Here is a 25,663-nt window from a genome sequence, read left to right as displayed (position 1 = left end):
GTCGGTCGTAGCCAGGGTGGAAGGTGTGGGTCAGTACAGCTTGATATCTACGACGCGGACGGCAATGCATGGTCAGTATCGAGAATCAGTATGCAGTTTAGAGACGAAGCTCTCAAGCACAGGTCGCTCAAATGCATGGGGCGATGCTCTGTGATTTGGCCAAGCACTGGTCACGCACTGAGCAGAAGGCAACAGCAGCAACCGCCAGCCACTTGAGATCTCAGACATTCGAGGAATGTCGCCACGTCACGCCTATTCTTTCCGGCGGAACTGCCACATCGTTGTGCCTCGCGAAATTGAAACTTGTATAACTCCGGTCTAGATAACGCCGATTCTCGTAATTTCGCTTCCGCGGTGGCAGCTGGCTGTGGGTGGGTAGAGAGTGAATTCGCAGCAGCTAGTGGATCTTCTCTATCCAACACTCAAAATGGCGATCGGCAAGGTGAGCATACAGTTCATCTATAGCAAGGAGGAGGACCAGGCGGAGCAGCATGGAGATGGAGGGGGATTACGAGGAAGCAAGGGGATAGGAGCTGATCCATCCAGAACAAGCGCCTGTCAAAGGGGAAGAAGGGAATCAAGAAGAAGGTGGTCGACCCTTTCACAAGGAAGGACTGGTACGACATCAAGGCCCCCGGGTTCTTTGAGGTCAAGCAGGTCGGCAAGACGCTCGTCAACAGGTCGCAGGGATTGAGTGAGTGGTTGTCTATTCGGGATGGAGCAAGCGGGGAAGAGATTTTGGATGGCGGGATGAGGGGAACGAGGGCTGACTGGGCGCAGAGAATGCCAACGACTCGCTGAAGGGCCGTGTGCTCGAGGTGTCGCTCGCCGAGCTCAACAACGACCAGGAGCAGTCTTTCAGGAAGATCAAGCTGAGGGTCGAGGATGTTGCTGTAAGTTGGCATTTCTACCCAGAAGAGCCATAGCTGACCCCATTAGGGCAAGTCATGCCTCACCTCCTTCTTCGGCATGGACTTCACGACCGACAAGCTGCGGTCGATTGTCCGTAAATGGCAGACCCTCATCGAGGCCAATGTCGACGTAAAGACATCCGACGGTTACATTCTCCGACTCTTCGCTATCGGCTTCACCAAGCGTCAGGCGAACCAGGTCAAGAAGACGACATACGCGCAGGGCAGTCAGGTCAGGGAGATCCGGGCCAAGATGGTCGAGATTATGAAGCGCGAGGCGGAGGGAAGCGACCTCAAGGAGTTGGTGCAGAAGTTTGTGCCAGAGTCGATTGGTCGGGAGATTGAGAAGGCGTGCAAGGTGAGCTACCACCTTCTCTTCCATGTGGGACAAGCTGACTTGGTAGGGTATCTACCCCCTCCACAACGTCTACGTCCGGAAGGCCAAGATCCTCAAGACACCTAAACTCGACATGTCCAAGCTCCTCGAGCAACACGGAGAGGCCACTGATGTGAGTCCAGCTGCGATGTTCATACTGTTCATACTAGGGCTTTCAGCTGATATGTCAGGCCGCAACAGGAGCAAAGGTCGTCAAGAGCGGCGACTTTGTGGAGCCTGAAGCACTTGCGTCGGTGTAGGGTAGTTTGGGATGTATACTTTGGCAAAACCTGGATTGTGCTATGTTCCGAGAGTAATGCGGAGCTTGCCAGTCTGCCTGGACTGTACTCCTGGAAGCGGTACAGGAGGACTTACTCGCTCGGATGGTGCTGCTGGCCATGGCAACTGCTGGTGCTGCGATTCTGCTTGGCACGTGTCCGATCGCGTCTGCCGTGACGCGCTGAAAGATTCCCGCGCAACTGAACCAATTCAAGCAAAGTCAAGCTGTGCTTCTCGAGCTTCTCTTACCTATATATACATCCTATCCTTCACTTCCTACTACTACCTCTTGTTCGTTTCAGCAGCACAAGGCCTAGTAGCCAAGAGCATCCTATCTACTCCAATTCTCGACACGCTTTCGATTTAGCTCAATCTCTACTTTCTGCTCTCCGCCACGACAAGGGTGAGTGAGACATCCTACACCCCTTGGCTTTCGCGGTCAGCTTTGGCTCCCCATTTCATAGTGAGACACCCATCGCTTACTGCTCTTTTCAGGTACCCGATCACTGTCACTGTCACTGTCACGAAACGGGCGGGCGGGCGCGATAACATCATACTGCGAGTCAGCTCAGCCTATCAGCACCAACCACGACACACCTCACGCCCTCACGCCTAACAACGACACCCTTCCTGCCCGCCTCCTTCCCCCTTCCCCCTTTCACTTTAAATACACCTTCAGCCTGTCGTCGTGGGTATCTTTTCTACCCTTCATCCTTCATCCTCATTACCTACCTTGCACATAGAAAGCCTACGCCCACCGCCGCCTCCCTCTTGTTGCAGGAGCTATTCGCTTATACTACTCCTCTACCACGTAACCTATCGCCCACCACAACCTCGTCTTACTTCCCTTGACAAACTACACCCAAACCTGTCTTGATCGGTCTTGTTACCTGCTTGCCCCTGCTCCTGCTTTGCTTGACATACCCCTGCGGTGCTCCTCCTCGCTCGCCATGGCGCATTCCTCCTCGGTTTTGCGTGACTCGTCCACCCACAACCCCAACGTCTCCTACGACATCAACCTGGGTACGCCTACCGCGCACCTACCTCGCGCTTATGCCGTCCACAACTCTATCGGAATGGGAATGCCTAATGACAGCCCTCTGTACGCGCACCACCAGCAGCTGGGGGCGCTCGCTAGTCCCGGCTTAGGCTTCAACGACTTTGACGACATGAAGGTGAGCTGAGCGGATCTGCGAGCCTCGGCCCTCTGAGACTCGATCACAGCTGACATGTCAGCGCGCACTCGACGTCCCAGGACTACCCAACAACCCCCTCACCGGCGCCGCACCCATCATTGACCCCTCGCAGCAGACGCAGGGGGCATACGAGAACGTCCCTCCCAAGAAGGCCCGGTACTCCCCCATCAATATCATGTCATCCCCCGCCCTCCAGATCAACCATCAGCACCAGCACCACCCGGGCACCTTCACACCCGGCCAGCCCCTCTTCAATGCCGGCGTATCGGGAATGGCGTCACCCATTCACATGGGACCCATGCTCTCGGGGACCGGCGGGCTCGCGACCCCAACTGTGCCCGGGAGGATGGGTAATGGGCTCAATGTCCCCCATACGCCGGTCATGGGGATGATGAACTTTGGGATGGGCAACATGGGGTACAATATGGTGAGCTGTCTGGGTTGACCACGCCTTGTGAACAGAGCTAACAGGTCAGCCATATCCCGCCTCGCCTATCATGTCGCCATCGATGAACCCAGGCGTTATGACTGGCAACTATGGTCCTGCTGCCGCAGCCGCCGCTGCTGCAGCTGCGGGCAACACGACCGGCCGGACGGTCTACGTTGGTGGTCTTCCAGCCGGTAAGCTGCCTGGGCCCCTACCCTTGTCTAGTGCCCCAGCTGACATGGTAGATGCCTCGGTCGACGAACTCCTCAACCTCGTCCGTTTCGGCCCAATCGAGAACGTCCGTCTCCTTCCCGAGCGCTCCTGCGTCTTCATCTCCTTCCTCGACGGCTCCACCGCCGCCGCCTTCCACGCCGACGCCCAAGTCAAGAAGCTCGCCCTCCACGGCCAAGAGCTCAAGATTGGATGGGGCAAGGCCAGTCAACTCGCCCCTACCGTCCAGGTCGCCGTTGCCAATCAGCAGGCGACGAGGAATGTCTTTGTGGGTAATCTGGCGGATACGACGACGGAGCAGGATCTGCGGGATGAGCTGCAGCGGTTCGGACCGATCGATCAGGTCAAGATTGTTAGGGATAAGAATATCGGGTTTGTGCACTTCTTGGGGATCGCCACGGCTATGAAGGTGAGTTGGCCCGCGCTTGCTTCCGTCGACCCCAAGCTCACTCTTCAGGTCGTCAAAGACCTCCCCCTCCAAGCCGGCTGGACCGACAAGCGCGTTAACTACGGCAAAGACCGCTGCGCATACGTTCCCAAGGCCCAGCAAGCTGCCGTCCAGATGGCTCAGCAACAGGCTCTGGCGGCTGTCCACTCGCAACACGCGCAAATCCCCGGCTCACCATACGCATCCTTCACACCCATGACGCCCTCTTTCAGCAACTTCTCCGCTCCCAATACGCCATCCTTCGGATCACCCGTCTTCCCCAGCAACGGCTTCCCGCCGATGACGGGCGGATTTGGCGATCCGTCCATGGCCGTCAGCCAGATGGGGAATCGGAACGTTTACCTCGGAAACATACACCCGGATACGACGACCGAGGAGCTGTGTAACAATATCCGAGGGGGACAGCTGCAGCAGCTCAAGCATATGCAGGATAAGAACTGTGCTGTGAGTTAGCGGTTTCCTATGAGCACTGTGGAAGGACAGCGAGCTGACAATCTAGTTTGTCACCTTCGTCAACGCCGAAAATGCCATGAGCTTCTACAACCACGCCAACTCTGTCGGACTCACCATCAACACGCGCAAGCTCAAGGTCGGATGGGGCAAACATTCGGGCAGTCTCCCCTCGGCCCTCCTTCAGGCGATCCAGAGCGGGGCGAGCCGGAATGTGTATATCGGGAATATCCCGGACTTTGAGGTCTTTACGGACGCGAAGCTCAAGGCGGACTTTGCAGAGTATGGGGGTGAGTCTTTCACAGAGAGAAGAGAAGGAGCGTATGAGCTGATGAGTTCAGAGATTGAAATGATCAACTTCCTCAAGGAGAAGGGGGCTGCTTTTATCAACTTGTATGTTCAGCTACTCCCTCTTTGTCCTCCGGAAGAGGAGAAGCTGACGAGGCAGCATGAGCATCCAGTCTGCTCAGAGCGCCATTGAGGGCGTCAAGCAGAACCCTGACTACTCGGCCCTTCGCATCTCGTTCGGGAAGGACCGTTGCGCCAACCCGCCACGAGCAAGCACCGGGTGAGTTTCAGCTGTCGTTCGAACCATTTCGTTCTATGGAGCTACAGCTGATCTGCCAGAACCCCGGGCGGTCCAGGCCTCCGCGCCTCCAGTATGCGCAACGTCTCGGATAGCACCCCTTCCCCTCACCCTCACCCCGCCAATGACCCTATCGCCCAAACCATCGCTGCGGCCGAAGCCAAAACCAACGCCGCCCTCGCCGCTAGCATGCAGCCGCCCATGGCCATGGCCTCGAGCCCGCCCGCGGCTAATGGCGGAGGAAGCACTGGGAGTCTGGACGAGGGAGAGATTGTCGAGGTGGCCGTCAAGGCGGAGGCTTGAGCTTCTCTACCCATATTCCCAATCCCTGTTCCTCCACCTTATTCTATGGCATTTCAGGGGAGGATAGGCCTGGATGACGTTCGCATTGATAGCAGTATACAGTAGTGTCTTTCGTCATGATGTCAATTGTAGTGTATGAATATGAAAGCATGATATAGAAACACTGCCCAGATACTCGTCCTATCAGTGGGAGTCACTGAAAGGCAAAGGGGGCTGCGCTTGGCTCGTTCGGCTCACCGTCCCCTTTCAGTACCTCGTTGCCTGTCCTAGGAGGATAGGTAGCGGTAGTTGGTGTCCATGAATGAGTGGAGTGTTTCGATATATCAAGTTGATCGCATCATGGAGCTCTAAAGCACAGCTAAGCGCTAGATGCTACTGGAACTTCTTCCCCTCGCTATCGACCTCATCCACCGCCCTCTCGAGCGTCAAGTCCGGCACCTCCATATCCTGCGCATGTCCCGCGCTCGGCAGCGCCAACGGACTATTGGCGAGCTCGTCGCCTCCGTCCGTGTGATATCCCCCTCCGCCATTTCTGCCGTCCGCGAAAGGTGTGGAAGGGTTGGAGGAGGAGTGCGTGGATGAGGGGGCTCCGGTGGCTGAGGCGAGCTCCATTTCTTTTCGGAGCTTCTCGAGTTCCCGCTCAAATCTGGCGAATCGTCAGCTGCGGTCCATTACTAGGCAAGCAAAAGCAGAATCCAGCTTACTTGCGGCCAAACACCTCAACGTAGAATGTCGCTCCGTTCCATACCGATGCGGCAAAAATTACGGATAGGTAGATTGCGCTGGCAGTGGCCGAGTGGACGTACAAAGCCGCGGCGGGGATCATGAAGACGATAGAGTAGACTGCGACCTATCAGCAAATGTGTGTCTCGCGAGCGTTCAGAAGGGTGGAGGACATTGACATACTGAGCTGAGCAAAGATGAACCATTCTTCTCGCTTGGAAGGCTTGATGCCTTTGAGCGCCTTTCCGATCGGTCCACGCTTATCGTTGAGCAAGCTGAGGTGTCAGCTGTACACCCCATCTTCAGCGGGCAAGGCAACTGACTAGTGGAAGCTATTCTGTCGCTGCCCTGACTCGATCTTGGACTTCCGGTCAATCGAGATGAACTTATAGTATGCAGCTTGCCAGAGTATGTCTTGAGTGGGATCAGCTGTGCCTATCGAGGGGGCATAAGGAGCAGCCAGCTTACATGGCACTCCAGCAAGCAGGATCTGCTTCCACCAGCTATAGTCGCCGATGTGCGCAAGACCGGGATACCGGGTTTCTGCGTCGACATAGGAATGACTATGCGGATCAGCGGCAAAACCCAAGGAGCGAGAAGGAGGTCGTCAGGCTTACCGGATGACAGTCAGTACCAGTGGAGGGTACCTGCATGGATCAGCTTGGCCATCGTCCGAATCGTGGAAGAAGCTTACATGTGGATGAAGAGACTGGTGACCTTGTCCATCGAGTGGAAGACGAGCGAGTTGCGCCATGTAATGATCGCAGAAGCTAGAGGACCTGACTGATCAGCTGGCTGTCCTTCTCTTATACCTGAAAGGATTAGCTGACCCATTGTCAGGAGGTAACAGCAAATGAAGAGTTTAGTCGAGCTCGGGAACAGCCAGATCCAGACCAGGTCAAGCACGTTGACGAAGTAGCACAAGCTATTCATGGTCAGCTTGTTACTGCCCGTACAGTTGGAGGGACGAATTAGCTCACTCAAACAGGAAGTAGTGGAATGATTTCCGCTTGTACGACCATATCCTGGTAGGTAGGTAGAAGGCGGACTGGACGGTGTAGGCGAACGGAAGCCATTCTTTAGCAGACCCAAAGAGGATACAGGAGAAGGTGAGGGACAAGACACCGAAGAAGAAGGCTGATCAGTCAGCTGATATCCTCTGGGTACCGCATATTGACCGAGAAAACCGACTCACAGAACTTTTCCCTTGTGCGGACGATCTGAGCCGACCTCCAAGTGCCCGAAAGGTGCGTGACCTTCGCAGCTAGCTGAACATATCAGCTCCAGTTCGCCTTGTCAAAACTGCTCTGACTCGCCTTGACCTTGATCCGCTCAACCTCCCTCTCCACCTCCTTCCTATACTTTTCACCCCTCCTCTCCCTGCTCTCCCTCGTTTCGAGACCGTCAGGCCCGACTCCTCCATCGCGATCCAGACGCGGGCCGAGGTCATCGAGTATAATAGCACCGCCACCGCCGGGCGTACGGAGACCCTTCGGGATGAGCTCGAGGGTCCGGGTCTTTAGGCGGGCGGATTGCTCTTTGAGGCGACGGCCCACGAGGTCGAGTCGGGAGTCTGATTGTCAGTTCTTTATCTGACAGCCAATCGTGATCCAGCGTTTGGCTCTGTACGAGCCATGATAGGACATACCGAAGAAGGTCTCGACGACGTCTGTTCGAGTCAGCTATGCCTTTCCACCGTGACCCGTCATGGCTCGCGAGCTCACCGAGCAATGTAGAAGCCCCGCTTCCCCACTCCTCCCCATACCGATCCATCATGGGCATCAAGCTGCCAAACGAGCTCGAGCGCGAATACCCAGGTCGAGACGAAGCAGACGAGGACGACCGAGGTCGTTCATACAGATAAGTCGGGGATTCTCCGGGGTCGCGATCAAAGTACGAGTCTCCGCGCTGCGGTGAGTCTTCCATCGCGTTGGTGTATGGCGCCGAGGAGCAAGTTGAAGTCAGGATGATGGATGAGGAATGAGTTGTTTGGAGGAAAGAAAGGAGAGTCTTGGAAGAGACGAATTGGGCGCGTCGACCGAGGAACGTGTCGATGATGTCACTCGAAGCTCCATGGCGAAAAGCTTATGTGCGGGCGCTCTGATCAGGCGCTAGGAGATAAGGACTATCATGGCTGTAGCGAGCTCCTATCTTATGGTACAGGCTATGCTTATGGTAGAGCAACATGACCGACTATTATACGGAATGACCACTCGCCCTATCAAGTCGACTAACTTAATCCTTCTTCTTGCCGACGGACACATTCGTTGGCATGGGTATGAAGCCCAAGACGCCGAGAGTAAGGACATATAGCGCCGTAGCTGAGTCATCAGCTCGGTCGTTCGCCTGCGTGCTTAGCTAAGAGCTGCAGACTTACATCCTGCCATAGCCCGCCAGACACCCATCCCGCTCTCAGCTCTAAGCCGGGCGCTATCCCCCTCACCGACAGCCTTGACTGCGTCACCGAGGGCACCCAGCACCGAGCGATCACCTGCCTGGGTGAGGGAGATGACGAAGCTTGTCCAGCCCAGGAGGATGGTGGAGGTGAGTAGCTATTAGGGTCAGGTTGAGGTGTGCCACGTTTCGCGAAGGAGACGTACGGGGACGATGATTCGGAGTCGGGCGGACTGCTGCCAGAGAGGATACTGTATGATCAGCCTATCACCTCGCTTATCTCTTCAGCTGCACTTGCTTAAAGTAGTGTCACGCACATTTGGAATGTAACCTCTCAGCCACGGCAAGAAAACTACGAGATACAGGAAGATAGCCTGCAGCATCAGCTCTATTCCCAAAGCCTGGTCCGTGGCATATACTAGTCGATAGAACGCACCACAGTGGTCCCATGGAGACCTATCGCCAGCATCAACAGCCTTCCCGCCCATCCCTTGGCCATATTGCTCTCCAGTATGCCCCGCGCATGGGGTATCAAGCCGGTATACCATAGCCCGGCCGAGCCGAGCGCAATGTATTTGCCGTGCTTGACGAATGCTATACTCGGGACGACGCCCTTGGATAAGGCGGATGCCGGCTGATCTATGTTGTTGAGGACAGCAGGGGCGGCTGAGGAGGGGAAAGAGGGGCGGCGGTTGGATTTGCCAGGGCGGGACATGATTGAGCGGCGGAAAAGATGCTACTTTCGCTAGGCCCGAGAGTTCTGCTGGCCTGACTGGAAGCTGATGGATAGCGACGATGGAAGGCTTAGATGGACTTGGACTGACTATATAAGCACGAAGTATGGACAGATGGTTGAACGATGTAAACATCTCGGCGCCAAAATATCTCGTCGAGCCGGCGTCTTCCGCTCCACATTCCTCGATGACGAATGGGACCATGCGATCATGAGCGGAAGACTCTCCAGCAGCTAGCTCAGGCTGGTCCTCACCTACCGGTCCTCCGGGTATAGAGAAGCAATATACCGTCCTGAAAAAAGTCTATGGATCGCATGCATATGTTCCACGCGAGCAAGCTGTGAACAGGACCGCCATCCTGCCGAGTAAAAGTCGCCGTTCGCGCTCAGTCGTGGTATTTCTTGTTGAACTTCTCGACGAGAGCCGGGTCATTCTGCAGAGGTCAGACTGAGCTCGGCGGATAGGTATGCAGGCCGATCGAGATTTAGAGCGGGTTGGGGAGGATCGAGGACTTACGCGGAACTTCTGCTGGAAACCGGTAAAGCCATCTCGGAGGACGTATACCTCCTGCGCCTTCTTCTGCTCAGGTGTCAGAGCCTCCGCGTATATCTATGATCTGATGAGCCTGTATCCTCTGACTTGGATGTCCTTGTCTCGTCAGGATCCGAACCGCGAGAAGGGGCAACAACCTACTCTAGCGGACTTTGGCCCTCTGCCTGCATCAGCTCAGTGCCCAAGGGCTATTGAAAGCGGAGCTCCTTAGCTTACCGCTGCTGAGATAGCGCACAGTCTCGAAAAGTCAGTCAAGCATTCGGTGTGACTTCGCCTGGCGGTCTGAAAGCTCACGGAAGATCACTTTTGGGACTGCTCCGTCAGCTTTTCCCGCCTGGCACCGGCTCAGCAGCCGGAACAGAGTACCGCGGCTGGCAGTAGACGCCAAGGGGGCAAGACTGCCAGGACTCACCGCCATCTAGCTTCTTGACGAGTCCATCCACGTCCACGTGGAACGTCTCCGCTGGCGAGTTGACGCAGTCGACGATGTTGCCGCCCTACCGCCCATTCAGCATCTGTGGCTCCACTCTGCCAAGGTCGGCCCTACCACGAAGTCGTCACTCCGCACATCCACTACCGCAAACTCCTTCGCCGCAGCTTCTGGCGTAGCCTTGATCATCGCGGCCAGCTCCTATCCCGCATCAGTACTTAGTACGGTGACAAATCCGGTCAGAACGAGTGAGAAAATGGCCCTCACATCGGCGTTGATGTATCGATAAGAAGGTGTCAGGCTCATTGTGCGCCGAGCTGTCTGCTGGGCTGATCTCCACGCTGTATGAAACACCTTTGCTGATTGTAAAGATGAGAGGCAGATGATAATTCGGGACCAATCGGAGCTGAGCCAAATACATCACCAAAGCTACTGAATTTCCAGAACGTCATCCCGGTTAACTTCGACATCGTACTTCATCCGGATCATACACTAGCGCCTTTCATCTAAGCTACATCTACCAAGACATATATATCAGGATGGTCTTCGCACGCACAGCTTTCCGGACGCTTGTGGGTTCTCAACTTGCCGCCGGAGTTCCAGCAGAGGTGATCTGAGCTGACAAAGCGAACAGCGATCTCTTCCCCCAACTCAGCTCGCTCAGGCCACATCTCGGATCTCGAACCTGCGGCTGCTATCCACGGAAGCGAGGAAGACTATCGATGATGTAGGTCTAACGGTCTACAGCTCAGAAGCGATCGCTTGGAACGGAGATGATCTGGCGCTAATCTATCTAGGCTGTCAAGGCCAACCCTTTGGTTGTGTTCATGAAGGGCACACCTGATCAGCCACAATGCGGTTTCTCGCGGGCAGTATGCCAGATCTTGGACGTCCAGGTGAGACTCTCATCCTGCTACATCACCTCACCATCTTGGAATCGCGCATCGCTCGGGAGTAGCTGATCGGCCAGGGCGTACCTAGAGAGTCGCTGAAATCGTATAACTGCCTGGAAGACCAGGAGCTGCGAGAAGGCATCAAGGAGTACTCGTGAGTACTGCCGATTATACTACTGGATGCAATCTTGAAACGGGCGGATACACAGAGAGGAGCTGACCGATCGCAAGCGAGTGGCCAACGATCCCGCAGGTGTATATCAAGGGCGAATTTGTGGGCGGTTGCGATATCGTCTTGTCAAGTAAGCTGTCTCCCTGACCTTTTGTCCAAGGGACCACAGCTGATATGATAGTGCACCAAAGCGGAGAGCTGGAGAAGCTGTTGGTCAAAGAGGGGCTGATCCCCGAATTACCGACCCTGCCCGAGGACAAGTAATCTACAGTAGCATCGCATGAAAGTTACCTTAATTGGGGTGTTTCACGTCCGACCTCTGCCGTCAAAGTGGGAAGAGCTTGGAGATATGGACGAGATGAAGCAGATCCGCTGCATGTTGAGCAAGATGTTGCGTCAAAGTATGAGCGGCTCTATCACCCGACATCCCTATACTACTCGCATCCTCCCTGTCACTCGTCCTGTCTGACAACAACTGTCCTGCCCGCGATGCCATGGGTCTGTCCTACCCTGATCCTAAGCTCTCCTCTCGTGCGGCTTGACATCATTCCTCCTCTCAGGTCCCAACCACCTCTCCGTCCGTCCCCTCATTCTCGGCGCCTTCTTCACAAACCACTCCCATCCCAGACTCATCGCCTCCCCGCCCGCATCATATGGCGAGGGGATCTCTGAGTATCCGGGCCGAGCAGTCGGATGCCGCACATATACGGCCGAGCAGGTGAGGTACGAGGGGAGGATGTAGGCGGGGACGAAGATGTGCGGGGAGGCGAAGGGGGGGAGGGTGAAGAAGGAGGTGGGCTTTTCGGGGGTGGTCTCGGGGGTGGGAGTGGAGGTAGGTGAAGGGGATGCAGAGTCGGATGAGGTAGGTTCGGTGGCGGAGGACGAGAGCTCGGCTTGCTCAGGAGAGGTAGGATCCGATGGTGTCTCTGAGGCGTTTTCGACTGGTATTTCTGCTGAAGCTCCAGCTTCTCCTCCTTCTGTCTCCGTCTCCGCCTCACTAGCCTCGACAGCCTCATCTGCCACCTCTTCCCCTTCACTGGGCCCCCGACGAGCAGCCTTTGCATCGTCTTTCGCCATTTGTATTGCGTCCGCCTTGGCTTTGGCTGCCTTCTCGCTCAACATCGGGATCGCCGATGCTTCGACGGTGAAGATATCACCGGGGTTCAGTAATGTGTTGGCGTTGGTCACCTGAACCATCAGCACCTGGCGCCACGAAAGCAGATGGTATAGCTCACGACTTCGCCGTTCAGCTTCACATGCCCCTGCGTCACCAGCCCCTTCGCCTGCCACACGCTCGTCGCAAAGCACGCCCTGAACACCAATACGTCCAGTCTCCTCTCCACCTCCCTAAACATCATCGTCCCGACCGGCACCTTCATATCCCTCTCTGACCTGGCCTCCCTCTCTCTCCGTTCGCGTTCCTGATCATCCCTATTCCGCCCTCCCCCTCTTTCCCTTCCCTCGACCCACTGACTGAGCTCCTCCGCCTTGGTCGCCTTTTGTGCCGAGGCATGGATAGACGGTAGTGAGGGAGGCAAGTACCACCGCTCAAACTTGGTCGTTCCGATATGGTCCCCGTGGTATCCCCTGATAAGGCGTTTTGCCTTCCATCGTTGCTGAAAGAGGGTATTTGCGGTTCGGGTCCAGTCTGTTTCGCGGTAGAGGGGACCTTTGGGAGTTGTACGCTGCCACAGGTTGTACAGGTTTTCAGGCGACCATGACTGCCCAAATCAGCGCGGCTGAGATAGGAGAAACAGCGGTCTGGACTGACCATTCGGGGGAGAGCTCGTTTTTGGTCAAACACATCCCGGACTTTGACAGGTCTCATGGGCATTTTGGGCGAATCTGCTGCCTCCTGACTGGGCTATGCGCCTGATGGAGAGCTGTTCTTAGTGGGTAGACTAGTGAGATAGATGGGTATCAAGTGGACTTGCTCGTCCGCCAACTTTTTGGCGGCCCGATCCATAATATCGCGGGGGATCGAATAAGTCACATGCGTCTCTGGTCAATGTCTCTTCTTACCGTCCCTTGACCGTCCCTGATCTTGTCTAACTTGCATTGTGCACTGACAGAAGCCAATACGGCTCGGTCAGCTCCAGGATACATAGCTACTTCTACGAACTACCGGACGCCGGTGTCATTCGCCGTTGGGGCATGACCGTGCCCTGCCCCATCGCCATCTCCCATGTCCTCCATCCTCAGCCAAGGCTGCACCGGTCTGACCTCAAACCCCTCGCTTCCTCTCCGTACTCTACTCGGATCATACTCCTCCCCGCGCCGAACCCCCAGCGGCTCATCATCATCGTCATAATCCGACATATATTGCTCCGGCGACGACGAGCGGGAATAGCTACTATTCGTGCCCTCATGCGAGTATTGGTCGTCCTGTTCGTGTCCCGCCTCGCCGATCGGTGGACCGTCCGAATGTCTGGACCGCACCATACCGCTAGAAGGGCGTAGAGAGGGGTTGAAGCCATCGTTGCCGTAGACGAAAGCCGAGCTGGTAGCGTAGCTAGGTGGCGGGTTGGGCAGACGCGTGGGGTCTTGCGGTGGCCAGAGATACTGGACGTGCGAGTCTGCCGGAATCAGCTTTGTACCTGTAACGTTGGCTTGTATTCTTGTCCCACGTTGACAGAGCAGACTTACAGGACGATATTCAGACCATACTGTCTCCGTCTCTCTTTCCCCCGCCCCGGCTGAGCCTCATCCGCTCTTCTCCCGCCCCATATCCTGCTTGCACCCCGTTACTGCCGCCTACGCTGCCCAGCATCTCTCCAAACCCATTCAAAACTCCCCTCTCGACGTTCTCGGGGGCGCTCAGAGGTCCCTGACGCCCAGCAACCCCCGCCCAATCGCTTTCGGCTGACTCACCTCCCGCTTCTGGGTTGACCGGGTAGGACAGGCCATCTCCCCTCATCGGCTGGGGCCAGAGCCAGAGCAGCGGGTTGGGACCGAGGACAGACTTGATATTATCGAGGAAACCGATGTTCTGGCGGATCTCAGCTGTGCCCGCATCAAGCCAGTACATCGGCTCACATAGGGGTACTTGATTTCCCTGATCTTCCCTCTCCGTACCAGAGTAGCCACCTTGTCCTTCTCCCATCCCTCGATCGTCGTCGAATTGCCCGAAGCGAGGTACAGGTGGTACATCGAGAACATCCCGACGCAGAGCCAGACCGGTACACAGGCTGCAAAGTTGAACACGAGCATCAAGACGTCGGTCACGGTCGGCTCGTACTGCTGGTCAGCTTCGACTCTCCTTAAGCTGTAGTGCCACCCACGTAGTAGTCCCTGGTCAGAGCAGCGACGCGGAATCCGAGCATGCCCAGGTGATATGAGGTGGCCATGACGACGTAGAGCAGGAAGCGGATGAAGTGGCCTTGGTTGTAGAAGCCGACGCAGTTGGCGATCCACGGGCAGTGATCTGTTTGATCAGCTTGAAGATGTCTTGAGAGCAGTGTTGAGCTAACGATCGAGCTTGACCTGCGGTGTCAGCTCAAGGCCATAAAGGTGGGAGTGCACAACTCACAACACAAGTCTTGCATTGTCTACAGTGATGCGCTATATGTCAGCTCAACTCTACCGCAAAGAGATAGACCCACCCCTTGGCGGCTTGTAGTGCTCGCACGTCTTGCAGTACCTCGGCCCGTGCGAGCCCTTCTTGACCTCCATGTTTTCCAGCGCGGTCATATTGGGTCGCTATCGAATCAGCCTTAGTTTTCGTCGGCACGGCCGTGTTATCTCGACTGACCCATCCGGAAGGAACACCGCCAGGCGGTGTGATGATGCATAGCCGATAATTCCAGAAGATCATAAATACCAGCAGACTAGACTTGTCAGCTCTTGCGCCGGTCAGACCGATCGTGATCGAAAAGCTCACTTGAAGGGCACCAATAGCTTCAGCATATCGACAGATAATGTTGAGCCGTACCATGGCCAGATGATCCATATCTGGGGTGAGAAGGCGATGAAGGAGATCAAGCCAGAGGTGAAAGTCACCCTAAAGGATGAGCTTGCCTCTAGCCAGGGGCTACTGCCATCCCTCGCAAAGCTCACCAAATTCGATGCCAGAGTCGCGCACCCATACTGTTTTGGCTGCGGGCGTCTCTTAAGGTATCATCCTTGTCAGTGAGCAAGGACGAAGCTGGTTTTGATCAGAGGAGAAGCAGAGGAACGCACCCCGCCAAAGCGGTACAGGCACGAAGCCACGTGGCTCAGTCAGGGTCAGGCACGCGGACGCGGAATGTGGAGGCTGTTGAAGGGGAGGACACGGGCCGGGGTATTCACCGTTGAACTGATCTCTTTGTGATCGCCCGGGTCGAATGCCTTGAGATGGCGGAGCAGATACGGGAGAGCTACAGCGAAAGGGTGAAAGGGTGAGCGGTGCAGGAACATATATAAGCTGGGTCGCTTTAAGGATTTCGCGCACTCATCGTCTGCTCATCCCCGCTAGTCACTCGCCCGCTACTGTTCGTCGAGCCGGACTCGCTGTGTTCGCTAGCCATGAGATTGAGCTCTCGAGTCATCATCCTTTATGCTGTATTGATCTGCTTCTACCCGATAGCAGCCTTATCGCCGCCACGCTGGGCGACTGCCAGTCGCGATTTCCATCGATCAGCCCGACTTGGTATGACGAATGGGGAACGCATGACGGTCAGTTTGCCACCCACCATCTCGTCTGTAATCTGTGCGGAAGTAAGTGGCTGACGCAACCTAGCGGTCTCAGCCTGGCCCCTCCCGTCAAATTGTACAGAGTCAAGGTCGCTGCACAAGGCGAGTTATGCCGAGCCCCGGGCCTCTCAAGACTCCTCGGGTTAGTGCTGACAACTCCGCAGCTCCTGGCGACTTGTACAAGCGCGCTGTGCCCGGAGCACCAGCTGCAGCAGGTCCAAGCGCCGCACCTCAGCGGTACACCTTGCGAGGGTGTCCCATCAGTGGAATCAGTGCGTCAAGCTTCGAACCTTCTCTTCCAATTCTCCAAACTGCCGAGTGTTGAAAGCACCAAAGACTAAGCGCTGATACGTCGCGAGTAGCTCGAGAGACCAATGGATATGACAACAGACTCACCTATACCACCCTCCAGGACCTCGCCGATCAATGCGCCACACTACTAGACAAAGCATCGAGCGTCGTATACAAGGGCTTCGCGATACAGCCTGGCGCCAGCGGGTCAACTGCCAATTGTTATGTTGGCTATTCACCGCGGGCGGGGTCGCAGAGCTGCACGTCAATCAGCTCCATTGCTGCCACGTACATGTGACCGGTGTGTTCTCGGGAGAAAGAGGTGGGGTGTTGTTAATGGACGATTGTAAGGCATAAGCATGCGCATTCTATAGATTGTCCATAGACCACTTACAGGGCGCGCTGATTGCCACTCAGGTGTCCACACACCGGTTGATGGAGCAGCTTGTCGGATACTGTGGCCATGGACGACGTGCAGCATTTCGAAAATTAGGTTCCTCATGATGCTTGCATTGTCAACGAGCAACTCAAGTCCCCTTTGCAAATGTACAACGCACGCATACAAAAATACCGAGCTCCCCCTCACTAAACAGTAGCGACTAGCGCTCAAGCCAGAACCTGGGTAATCACCCCCAATACCTTTGTCTTCGCCTCCCTCAGCAGAACCAAAGCACCCGGTTTGACATACTCCGTGTGGCTGACGAACTCGAATACCACTTTGGCTCGGTCGCCGGTCCGTATCAAGCCCGATGGGTGGTCCAGGGAGAGGATCTTGACTGTTTGCTGTACAGTCAGCAACCGGCTAAAGCCATCAGATGAAAGGTCGGCTCACGCGAATCGCCCCGCAGTGCATCATGGCCTGGTACTTTGGCTGGATGGTGCTGGCGTGGTGCAGCACCATGACCTGGCACTCGAACCGCCTGACGACTACCATATCAGCTTTCTGCCTCAAAGCCCGGATCTGAGACGCTAAGCTCACCCTTGGGCGGGATGTCGGTCTTGCCTACCAAGACCATGCCTTTTCTTACTTGCGTCCGTCTGATTCGTTTCAAAGCGAAGCTGACAAAATCAGCTCGGACGCTCGGACGCCCCATCCGTACGTGCGGAAGACCCACGACACGCTTTGACCCGCCTCAGCACTATTGACCGGGGCTCGTTTACGCTGTATCGTCTTGACCGCGGTGGGCATAAATTGGCCGACGGAGTCTGGACCGAGCAAGACGGCGTCATTGGCTGGAATGTCAGCTTTCCTACCAGATATACGATTTGGGCCACAATGCAGCTCACCATGTATGGATCCAGCTGTGATCACACCGCTGACTACCGTCCCCACGAAGGGCACCGAGAAGACATCGCTAATCTGGAACTCGAATGGGGCGTCCACGACGTACTTCTCGTCCGATTGCGATGATGGCAGGCAGTTGAGGAAGGTTCTTAATGTGGGAAGATTATGGCCTGAGACATTGGAGACCATAAAGATGGGGCATAATCTGCCAACCAGCTGTAAGCACTCGATCTCACTGGGATAGCTGACGTACCGGGCGGAACCTCCCCCTAATGGCTTGCCAAAGTACCGGGAGCAGTCGACCGCCTGCTGAGCGGTGTCGACGAAGACTGGTATTCTTCGGCAGCCAGGGCTCTTCAGAACTTTGGTGAGCATGGTGACGGTCTGCTCGAGGATCTTGGGCGGGGTCATGTCGATCTGGACTTCAGCTGAGGGCTAGGTCGGCGCAGAGAATCGCTCACTTTTGTTACGCAGACCGCTATTGGCACATTCAGCGCCAAGGCAACACCAAGGTGCTCCTTCGACATCCCTATCAGCCCAGCGTTCCCGCCCACCATAAGCATGACGTAGTCGGGTGCGCATCCGCTAAGGCCATACAAGGTGGTCTTGAAGTATCTGCCGATCAGCGATCACCCTGACATTCGATCTGGAAGACCCACCGCTCATGTCCCGCAAGGTCGATGAAGCTGATCACCTTTGCGGCTCGCTTGCAGATCTCCTCCCATCCCATCTTCTCCCTCTTTGCCGATGCCAGGTGCCCATCGCCCATAGCCTCCGCCGCGTGTCCAGTCGGTATGACCGCCTCCCCTTTTGGCGAAAAGCCCAGGATCTCCCCTCCGACTGAACTAGTCCGTCCCGTCTCAATCTCATGCGGATGTCTGAACAGCGCCACCCGCGCTTTCCCCCTCCCATCATCCAGTCCTCCCCTTGTCAACACGCCTAACGTGGTGGACTTGCCCGCATCCACATTCCCAACAACCGCCACCCGGACCTCCATGATCTCCTCCACGCCCCGAGGGGTCAGACGGACCATCCAGCACCCGTAAGGCCCGGCCCCAGAATCGGCGCGGTACAGCTCATTCAGCTCGGCGTTCAGCGCGGTGCTGGCTGCCCGTAATCTCTCGATGGCGGAGGCGAGCTGGGCGGTAGATAAGGCTTTACCGACGGTCTCGATAGGAACGGGTGGGACAGCTGGGCTGTATAATGATGCAGGACTAGGATGTGCGCCGAGGGGAATGACAAGCTCGCCATGGCTCCGTAATATGGACGAAGCCAAGCGTGATCGGAGCTCGTCAGTGTCGCCGTCGTCCGTGATGAGCTCCTGTGGGATCAGCTGATCCCTGTCCGATCGCCCATCAGCACGAGCACAGTGTGCTCACCTCCAATGTCCGCTCCACCTCCTCCGACTCCGCTACATTCTCCTGCTCATGCACCTCCGCCACCGCCTCCTTCTTGGGCGGCAACTTGCCGTGATGCTTCGCCAGCTCCGCCGCCAGATGAGCCCGCTTCGCCTCCTCAGTAGCTATCCGGTGCTTCTCGTGAGAGATTCCCTCAATCTCAGCTTGGAAGGATCTTAGTGTAGTCATTGCGCTCAAGTGGTGAGAAGGTAGAGATAGAGAAGAAAGCAACGTTCGCGATCCTCGCTGCTGACTCGGTGGAGGCAGACGAGTCGGGGTGCGGGGCTCCCAGTGAAACACTTGACTCCGTGTATGGCATCGACTCGAAGCGAGGTTTTGGTTCATCATCTGTATCATACCAAGGATCTCAAATACTGCCATCTCAAACACAGCTGTCCTGCGCGGTACAGGTGATCATATCAGCCACAGCTGGGGCCTGGCTACTGTATGATACAAGTGTGACAAGTGACCTCGACGGGTGAGGCAAAGCAACGTGCGGCTTATAGCTCACGCAGACCCACGTGTCTTCTTCTAGTCACCGGACGTGTGACCGAGTGGTTAAGGTGAATGACTTGAACTCAAACGTTCCAGATCATTTCTCGAAAGAGGCGGAGGTTCGAACCCTCCCGCGTTCGTTTTGTTTTTGTTTTTTTGCTTCTCGACCACTCTCCTCCCCTCCCCACTTCTGAGGTCAAAAATGTCATCCACAGTGTCTATCACACGGTCTATGGTCAAGCTTCCGCAACTGTCTAATCCCGTTGGGTCGTCTGAAGTCTCACTCCTACTCCCTGGCTTCATGCTCTCGACCTGGAAGAAATTTCCGACGACCAGCTAGTCTCCTATAGATCCAGCTTTTGTCTAAATCACAGACATCTATCCCATTTGCGCCTGGGCGTGCTGTAACCCTCTTTTCTGCCATTCATACTTGATACGCCGAACTCATGCTATTCATGCTCTGAGTCCCTGAACAATCCGCACCGACTTCCGTCTTCTTAAACTACTGAAGGCATTAAGCCATCCTGCTTCTACTTTCGACAATCATTCGCTCCCTCAGTATCTTTAACCAGGGGAATATCAACACCTGGAGCTTTGCTTCTTCGCCGAAAGATACATCGTGAGGATTGTGATTCAAAACTACCTGCGTCCTGATGTTGGTCACGCCAAGGATGCGTCGACATTTTGCACCAGCGCGTGAATCCAGCGAACGACACTGTAGTGGCCCTCGATAGACGCGCGCTCATTCACGGTATGCTACATTATTAGCCAATGTCCCCCCCATGAAGTCTAGTAAGACGCACGATGCCGCTCGCGCGGTCCAAGGAGGCTGGACTGCCCATAAACCGGTAGATGTTCTTGGTGAGATTGTAGTACATCTTGCAGTCGGTGTTGCCCCTTAAATGAATCAGCATGGATACCGAAATTGAGGGGAGAAGACGTACGTAGATGCAGATGGCGCGACGGTCATTGGCTTGCCGTGCTTGTCGTTAAAGACCGCCCTAATACTTATCAGCTTGGCCCAGTCCAATGGCTAGTTCTCAACTCACCTGACGGTCCCAGCGAACAGCTCCCACGCTTCACCCTCCATCGGCGACCTCGGCGCCGGCTCCAGCGCCGGACCGAAGATCTCCACCGCGACGTACTTCCCACTCTTCCCTCTGTCCTGACTGAAGCCATAAAAGTCCAAACCCATCTTCTTCGCCTCCTTCCTCAATACCCGCTCGACGTGCCTCTGCGTGGAGTTGATTGATTCCGAAAAGTCAATACGGTAATTGACGAGCGCTGTAACCAGCTCGGGAAGGGCGTTAACTTTCACACCGCCGGAGATGACATCGACGGCTTGCGTGGTGGAGATCATGGCTTTCTCAGAGGCGGAGGAGGACGAGAGGAGGCTGGCGAGCTTGGGCCAGTCACGAGGGTGGCGGAGCAGCTTGGCATACTTGGAAGGGAAGGAGGGAGCGTGTTCAGCAGCGCACATCAGAGAAGTGAGATAAGGAGATTCAGGGGTAAGCTGAACGTCAGCTCATCACACTCAAGCGATCTGTCTCGGTGAGTCACCTTGGTCTCGAATGGATTGGCCTCCATGGCGATGACGATGTCGGACATGATCCCGATACCGGTCTGAGTGGGCGGTACCGACGAGTGCTAGCGAGTCAGCTCAATGTATACCGAGCAAGGATACCACTGACGCCTCCGGGCGTTCCCACCGAGATCCGGATGTCGAGGTACCCCTTCTCGCCCATACCGGGAAGAGCGAAAGCTCCGCCATACCACTGTCCGATGAGCTTGCCTGCTAACCGACCGGTAAAGAGACAGCTCACGTCCTCAGTCGTCCCACTACCCTCGTCGACCAGCATGAAGATCCCATCTTTCCCATACCGCTCCTCCAAGAGTGGGGCGATCTGACCCTGACCTCTACGGGCGGATACCTCTTCCTCATCGAAGCCATGCGACAGGATGACTGTCCGGCGGGGCTCCCAGCCACTCTCCAGCAGATGCGTGATAGCTTCCCCTGACTTCGTTAGCGCCGCGATCTGAACAGGATAGACTGTACATACATTGGGCAACGAGGAGGGTTTTGTCGTCGGATGCGCCGCGACCCCAGATATCCCTCCCGTCATTGTGCCCGCTGAAAGGCGGGTAAGTCCAGCGGTCGAATGTGGACTCTGGCGCGGGTACGACGTCATAGTGCGACATTCTACACCATCAGCTGGACCTAATAGTGTGGGGGACGTGGACGTACAGTACGAGCGGCTTGAGCGACGGGTCAGACCCCCTGAAGGTGTTGAGGATACCGAGGGTGTTGATGTATTCCACGTTACCCTTCTCGTGGCTGCACCATCAGCTAGACACCTTTCTGGGCGAATATTGGCAAGCCTTCGGGGTTCGGTAGCTCACGCAAGAGGGAATGTATCCTTGAGATAGGTCTGGAAATCGAAGAACGGCTTCCAGCGGGGATCTTCGTTTGGCTCGCCGTTGTCGTCGTAGCTCTGAGTAGGGATTTGCTGTCACATCAGTCTCTTATCCTCCACAGCGTTAGTGAAGTAGCGGACGACTCACCACAGCCCGAGCAAATCGGTCAATAGAAGTCTTCTTCTCCTCCTCGGTCATGTTCCAAGCCATAGCAGGGTGCAGCGGCTTTGGCTGCTCCGGACATCTCGCCCATTTGCCTGCGTCCGGAGCCGAGTGATGGTGGTGGTGCTTGAGGTGATCTGACTTGGTCGGCGCAAGAAGCCAGATATTGAAGAGGAAGCAGACGCCCAGAGACAGCAGGGTGGGACCCGAGAGCTGGCACCACCGTCGCTGGGCCGCTGGCGCCGCAGAGGGCATCGGCAGAGACTCGGTACCTTTGCCCATTTTGAGGGAGCTGGTGATGAGCGAGCAATAGCAGCTTGATTGATCAAGCCAGCATGGCGCTTCTTATAGCAGCAGCACGTATCGGGCCGGTCGCCTCCACATGGGTCAGCCACGGCCAGATCCGAAACGCCTTTTGGCAACTATCGGCTGAGCTCTGGGCCAAGGGGGCGCAAAGGTTATTGAGACGAGGACAGCCCCGCATGCAAGCTGAGAGGCGTCGTAACATGGCAGGGAATGATGAACGCGGGCTTAGCGGAGACAGGGAAGATGTCTTGATCGTTCAACCTCGGATCCTTCTCCGCTTCCAGGAGCCAGGCAGGGTAGTCGGACAAGCTGGGGTCAGAGTGGGCTTTCGCACTTGTTCTCCAGACAAGCCTAGCCCCTCCCGTACAAGCCCGCTGAACGAATCGTATCATGTTATTCATACCTTCTGCTTCATACTGGCACCCTACAGTGACAAGTAGTCCTTCACCTCCGACTCTGTCAACTTCCGGAACGTCGGCGGGAGCCTCTCTCCTGGCTTCTCTTGCAGCTGCTCCGCGGTGGGTACGGTGACGATCCCAATCTCGATAGTGTTCTCCGTCATCTCGCCCTCGAAGCCTTCTTTGAGCGTGAGGAGGGCGGTGTGAATGGCATCTTCCAGGGACAGGTCGTCGTTATATCTGGGTGGTCAGCTTAATCTCGCAAGAAGGCGAGGCTCGGGCTAGCTGAATTCCACGTACCGCTTCTCAAGGAAGGTCTTCCCGTTCACCATATTCTTGCCTATTGCGCTCGCCTTCCACGCCCAGTAACTCCCACTCGGGTCAACCTGGTACAGACTCTGGCCGCGATGCGAGTCCCATCCCGCGATCAAGAGGGAAATACCATATGGTCGCACTCCTCTACATTTGTCAGCTCAGTCCGCCTTATGACTGCGTTCAGCATGGCCCAGCTCACCCAGACTGAGTCGCCTTCTGCATGACCCCGGCAACTTCTTGCACCAGCACCTTGGTTGGCGGGTACTCCCCATACACCTTCCAGTACGCCTGTGCGATCTTCCGCGCTTTGGCAACGAGGATCCGGAAGTCGGGTCCCATACCAGAGTAGACGAAGCCTATGTTAGGGCATATGGGAGCGACCTTCTCGAGGACCGAGGTGTCGAGAAGGAGGGAGGAGGCTTTCTTTTCGGTAGCCAGGACGATACCGTTGGTGGCTATCGGTGTCAGCTTGGTCTGCACATCTTAATCCGCTTAAACTGATCGCCGGAGACTCACCCTTGATACCCAGCGATGTGGTACCGCCTGCTACTGCCGCCAAGGCATGTTCGATCTGAACAAGCTTTCCTGATGGAGAGAAGGTGGTGAGGGAGAAGCTGGGGTATCAGCGGTGTGCCCCATATACACAATGAAGCTTCATTATGGTCCTGGCAGCTAATGGTGACTCACGAGTAGGCTCCGCCTCCGCCTGGTGCAGCCATAATGAGTGGAAGGGGTCGAAAGGGATGTGTTGAGGTTGAAGTTCGATGAGCACCGTTACAGGCTCGAGCAACGCGATATCGGGGTTTTGACGGTATCTATTCAAACTGTTGGGTCGTACAGCTACCTGTCAGGACGTTGCGCGGTCTCTATCGTGTCTGTCTGGTGGTAGGGATGAAGGTATGGTTGGGAACAGGAGACATTCCTTGATGCGCTCGGTGACGAAGCGCGCTTCATTTCGCTTATGTAAAGCGACCGGAATTCCGGCAGCAATTGGCTTAAAAATTCCGGAAACAGTCCCGGACAGGCAGGAGTTACCAGATCCGGATATTCGGAGGGACGCTTCCCGACCGCCGACCCGCCGGTGCCCAGAGCTCAGCTCTGCAAGATGCCAGCAGCAAGCACCATCTGCCTCTCATCCCACTCACCCGGACGCCAAACAACATGTCGGGTCTCCTCAGTATCATCAACATGATAAATCCGCGTCCGGCGGTCGCCCCCCCAGCGGACTACTCGGGGCTCGAGTACAAGTGGAAGATGTTCTCTTTCCGCCCGGCGTACTTCAAGGTCGAGGCGCTCGCGTTCCTCGCACTGGGGGCTTTCCTCCTCCTGTACTTGGGCGGACAGTACCTGAGTAACTCTAGGGCACAATCAACGTGAATCTTCTCTTCTCACCGGGAGAATGTCGCTGATTCCGCAGAATCAAGCCTATCCAGAAATACCTCAACACCCAATTCGCCCGCACCCGGGATCTCGTCTCTTCCGGTCCTGCCCAGCACCTCCTCTACTCGACAGGCCGCCGTAACGCTCTTTGCCTGCACACCACGCTCTTCCTATACCCGATCCACGACCTCGTTTCGCTCGCCCTGCATATCGGCAAGTCGATCATTGAGCCGACGTACGATGGGAGCGAGAGTATCCTCTTTAACCTGACCTTGGGTATGGGCTCGGAGGGGAAACAGGGAGAGGGAGTGGGTGTATGGTCGGTGGTTGACAAGGGCGCCATGAGGCAATTGAAGGAGAAGCGATGGGACTTGGTGAGCTATAAATCTCTCCATGATGTCTGTCCGAAGAGTTTAGCTGATACTCTAGTCTTTCGCTAGGCTCCAGGAGAACCCGGCTGTCCCCATCACCCACGCGCTCTTCACCGAGCACTCGGAAGCTACAGATGCCGTCCTCAAGACCCCTAGCATTGGTGTCGCCGAGCTTCTCAAGGACTCCACTGCAGCCAGTGTGCTCAAGTACCTCCTCGTGAGTTGCAACAGTCACCCGTTACCTCGAGCCGCCTGAAACTGACCAATTAGATCACAGACCAAGCTGCCAACCGCCCGGCTCGAGGCGCCCTCAACCCCAAGTTGCGCAGGCGCGAGGTTATCCTCTCCGTCACCAAGCCCAGCAACAAGGCTCAGGAAGACGCCGTTCTGGCCTGGTTGCAGGTGGCCTTGAACATCGCCGATCTTCTTGCGAAGCCCAACCTTATCAAGCCCGAGGTGAGCTTGCTGATCCCACCCCGCTGTTCCTCAACTGGAGGATCGCGTACACAGCTGACACGCCAGATCTCCCGCAAGCTCCTCCGTACCCGTGAACAAGTCGACGCCGAGCTCGACAGCGAGTACGCCAAGGACAAGCGAGAAGAGACCGGCGAGCTCAGTAAGGAAGAAACGGCCGAGGAGAGGCGGCTCGCCAAGAAGAAGGCAGAGCGGGCGGGAATGAGCGACAAGGAGTTGAAGAAGCTCGCGGAGTTGGAGAAGAAGAGGGAGTTGAGGAAGATGCAAAAGAAGGGGGCGGCCAAGTAGACTGGGGGTGTGAGGGAGTAGTCGGGGATGGTGGCTCGAAGAGGGGGAAGCTGGACGAGGAAAAAATGTGTCGATCTACAAGAGCATGGAAACTGGGAAAGGTTGGGCAGATGTAGACCCTGGACCCTGGCGAGCATGGCCGCTGTAGTCAGAACAATATAGTCATGCATGCCCGGAAAGAATTTTTATACAGCGCGATCCAAGACAAAGTATAGTATATAGACAACGAGTCATGAGCGAGAGCTAGAGAAGATAGTTATATGGTGACTGTCAAGATCTAGAGAGATTGACAACTTGTTTTACGTCCGAC

The 25,663-nt window shown here is 56.0% G+C and overlaps 12 protein-coding genes and 1 non-coding gene across 13 annotated transcripts; 5 read left to right on the top strand and 8 right to left on the bottom strand.

Moving 5' to 3' along the window:
* Positions 1-427: 427 nt before the first annotated feature.
* On the top strand, positions 428-1,547 carry MKK02DRAFT_31505 (40s ribosomal protein s3ae-a (s1-a); the record flags this gene model as incomplete). The annotated part of the gene is made up of 6 exons (XM_053088311.1): positions 428-442; positions 547-694; positions 781-893; positions 940-1,269; positions 1,316-1,420; positions 1,479-1,547. The coding sequence occupies 6 exons, from the start codon at positions 428-430 to the stop codon at positions 1,545-1,547; spliced, it is 780 nt and encodes a 259-aa protein (XP_052947748.1).
* A 1,739-nt stretch (positions 1,548-3,286) lies between these two features.
* Positions 3,287-5,207, top strand: MKK02DRAFT_35981 (uncharacterized protein; the record flags this gene model as incomplete). Its single annotated transcript, XM_053089320.1, has 7 exons — positions 3,287-3,383; positions 3,435-3,829; positions 3,878-4,312; positions 4,368-4,608; positions 4,660-4,711; positions 4,767-4,886; positions 4,946-5,207. 7 exons carry the CDS (start codon positions 3,287-3,289, stop codon positions 5,205-5,207), a joined length of 1,602 nt encoding a protein of 533 aa, XP_052947747.1.
* Positions 5,208-5,579: 372 nt separating this feature from the next.
* On the bottom strand, positions 5,580-7,856 carry MKK02DRAFT_42350 (uncharacterized protein; the record flags this gene model as incomplete). Its single annotated transcript, XM_053091945.1, has 13 exons — positions 5,580-5,853; positions 5,912-6,050; positions 6,114-6,205; positions 6,254-6,344; positions 6,399-6,493; positions 6,548-6,577; positions 6,625-6,709; positions 6,761-6,855; positions 6,911-7,067; positions 7,126-7,198; positions 7,253-7,503; positions 7,579-7,599; positions 7,655-7,856. The coding sequence occupies 13 exons, from the start codon at positions 7,854-7,856 to the stop codon at positions 5,580-5,582; spliced, it is 1,605 nt and encodes a 534-aa protein (XP_052947746.1).
* A 309-nt stretch (positions 7,857-8,165) lies between these two features.
* On the bottom strand, positions 8,166-9,039 carry MKK02DRAFT_42349 (uncharacterized protein; the record flags this gene model as incomplete). The annotated part of the gene is made up of 5 exons (XM_053091944.1): positions 8,166-8,251; positions 8,308-8,482; positions 8,531-8,575; positions 8,642-8,698; positions 8,761-9,039. The coding sequence occupies 5 exons, from the start codon at positions 9,037-9,039 to the stop codon at positions 8,166-8,168; spliced, it is 642 nt and encodes a 213-aa protein (XP_052947745.1).
* A 404-nt stretch (positions 9,040-9,443) lies between these two features.
* On the bottom strand, positions 9,444-10,229 carry MKK02DRAFT_42348 (uncharacterized protein; the record flags this gene model as incomplete). Its single annotated transcript, XM_053091943.1, has 7 exons — positions 9,444-9,491; positions 9,575-9,640; positions 9,752-9,770; positions 9,827-9,848; positions 9,905-9,922; positions 10,023-10,107; positions 10,158-10,229. 7 exons carry the CDS (start codon positions 10,227-10,229, stop codon positions 9,444-9,446), a joined length of 330 nt encoding a protein of 109 aa, XP_052947744.1.
* Positions 10,230-10,579: 350 nt separating this feature from the next.
* MKK02DRAFT_42347 (thioredoxin-like protein) lies at positions 10,580-11,369 on the top strand (the record flags this gene model as incomplete). Its single annotated transcript, XM_053091942.1, has 6 exons — positions 10,580-10,612; positions 10,675-10,767; positions 10,838-10,936; positions 11,011-11,087; positions 11,165-11,235; positions 11,287-11,369. The coding sequence occupies 6 exons, from the start codon at positions 10,580-10,582 to the stop codon at positions 11,367-11,369; spliced, it is 456 nt and encodes a 151-aa protein (XP_052947743.1).
* Positions 11,370-11,621: 252 nt separating this feature from the next.
* On the bottom strand, positions 11,622-12,939 carry MKK02DRAFT_31501 (putative nam9 protein, mitochondrial precursor; the record flags this gene model as incomplete). Its single annotated transcript, XM_053088310.1, has 3 exons — positions 11,622-12,293; positions 12,341-12,826; positions 12,877-12,939. 3 exons carry the CDS (start codon positions 12,937-12,939, stop codon positions 11,622-11,624), a joined length of 1,221 nt encoding a protein of 406 aa, XP_052947742.1.
* Positions 12,940-13,226: 287 nt separating this feature from the next.
* MKK02DRAFT_42345 (Palmitoyltransferase PFA4) lies at positions 13,227-15,190 on the bottom strand (the record flags this gene model as incomplete). The annotated part of the gene is made up of 10 exons (XM_053091941.1): positions 13,227-13,681; positions 13,977-14,094; positions 14,142-14,342; positions 14,387-14,529; positions 14,576-14,588; positions 14,635-14,666; positions 14,708-14,804; positions 14,857-14,932; positions 14,986-15,105; positions 15,162-15,190. The coding sequence occupies 10 exons, from the start codon at positions 15,188-15,190 to the stop codon at positions 13,227-13,229; spliced, it is 1,284 nt and encodes a 427-aa protein (XP_052947741.1).
* Positions 15,191-16,673: 1,483 nt separating this feature from the next.
* MKK02DRAFT_35977 (GTP-binding protein 1) lies at positions 16,674-18,938 on the bottom strand (the record flags this gene model as incomplete). Its single annotated transcript, XM_053089319.1, has 9 exons — positions 16,674-16,850; positions 16,900-16,994; positions 17,047-17,126; positions 17,183-17,300; positions 17,355-17,557; positions 17,606-17,769; positions 17,814-17,967; positions 18,012-18,673; positions 18,732-18,938. 9 exons carry the CDS (start codon positions 18,936-18,938, stop codon positions 16,674-16,676), a joined length of 1,860 nt encoding a protein of 619 aa, XP_052947740.1.
* Positions 18,939-19,289: 351 nt separating this feature from the next.
* On the top strand, positions 19,290-19,384 carry MKK02DRAFT_t42. Its single transcript has one exon. It is a non-coding gene; the product is annotated as a tRNA-Ser (tRNA).
* Positions 19,385-19,904: 520 nt separating this feature from the next.
* Positions 19,905-22,076, bottom strand: MKK02DRAFT_22620 (carboxypeptidase s precursor; the record flags this gene model as incomplete). Its single annotated transcript, XM_053086597.1, has 11 exons — positions 19,905-20,000; positions 20,048-20,141; positions 20,189-20,245; positions 20,294-20,757; positions 20,805-20,891; positions 20,936-21,019; positions 21,068-21,258; positions 21,305-21,444; positions 21,490-21,579; positions 21,645-21,751; positions 21,807-22,076. 11 exons carry the CDS (start codon positions 22,074-22,076, stop codon positions 19,905-19,907), a joined length of 1,680 nt encoding a protein of 559 aa, XP_052947739.1.
* Positions 22,077-22,551: 475 nt separating this feature from the next.
* MKK02DRAFT_42342 (putative 20S proteasome subunit) lies at positions 22,552-23,559 on the bottom strand (the record flags this gene model as incomplete). The annotated part of the gene is made up of 5 exons (XM_053091940.1): positions 22,552-22,765; positions 22,826-22,984; positions 23,040-23,295; positions 23,357-23,454; positions 23,528-23,559. 5 exons carry the CDS (start codon positions 23,557-23,559, stop codon positions 22,552-22,554), a joined length of 759 nt encoding a protein of 252 aa, XP_052947738.1.
* Positions 23,560-24,001: 442 nt separating this feature from the next.
* MKK02DRAFT_42341 (uncharacterized protein) lies at positions 24,002-25,353 on the top strand (the record flags this gene model as incomplete). Its single annotated transcript, XM_053091939.1, has 5 exons — positions 24,002-24,213; positions 24,258-24,594; positions 24,650-24,808; positions 24,862-25,047; positions 25,114-25,353. The coding sequence occupies 5 exons, from the start codon at positions 24,002-24,004 to the stop codon at positions 25,351-25,353; spliced, it is 1,134 nt and encodes a 377-aa protein (XP_052947737.1).
* Between the last annotated feature and the right edge of the window lie 310 nt (positions 25,354-25,663).

Source organism: Dioszegia hungarica (assembly GCF_025882075.1).
Source record: "Dioszegia hungarica strain PDD-24b-2 chromosome Unknown MKK02contig_6, whole genome shotgun sequence".
NCBI classification, from domain to species: Eukaryota; Fungi; Basidiomycota; class Tremellomycetes; order Tremellales; family Bulleribasidiaceae; genus Dioszegia; species Dioszegia hungarica.
The sequence above is the reverse complement of the archived record's forward strand: the minus strand, read 5'-3'. Positions and strand labels throughout refer to the sequence as shown.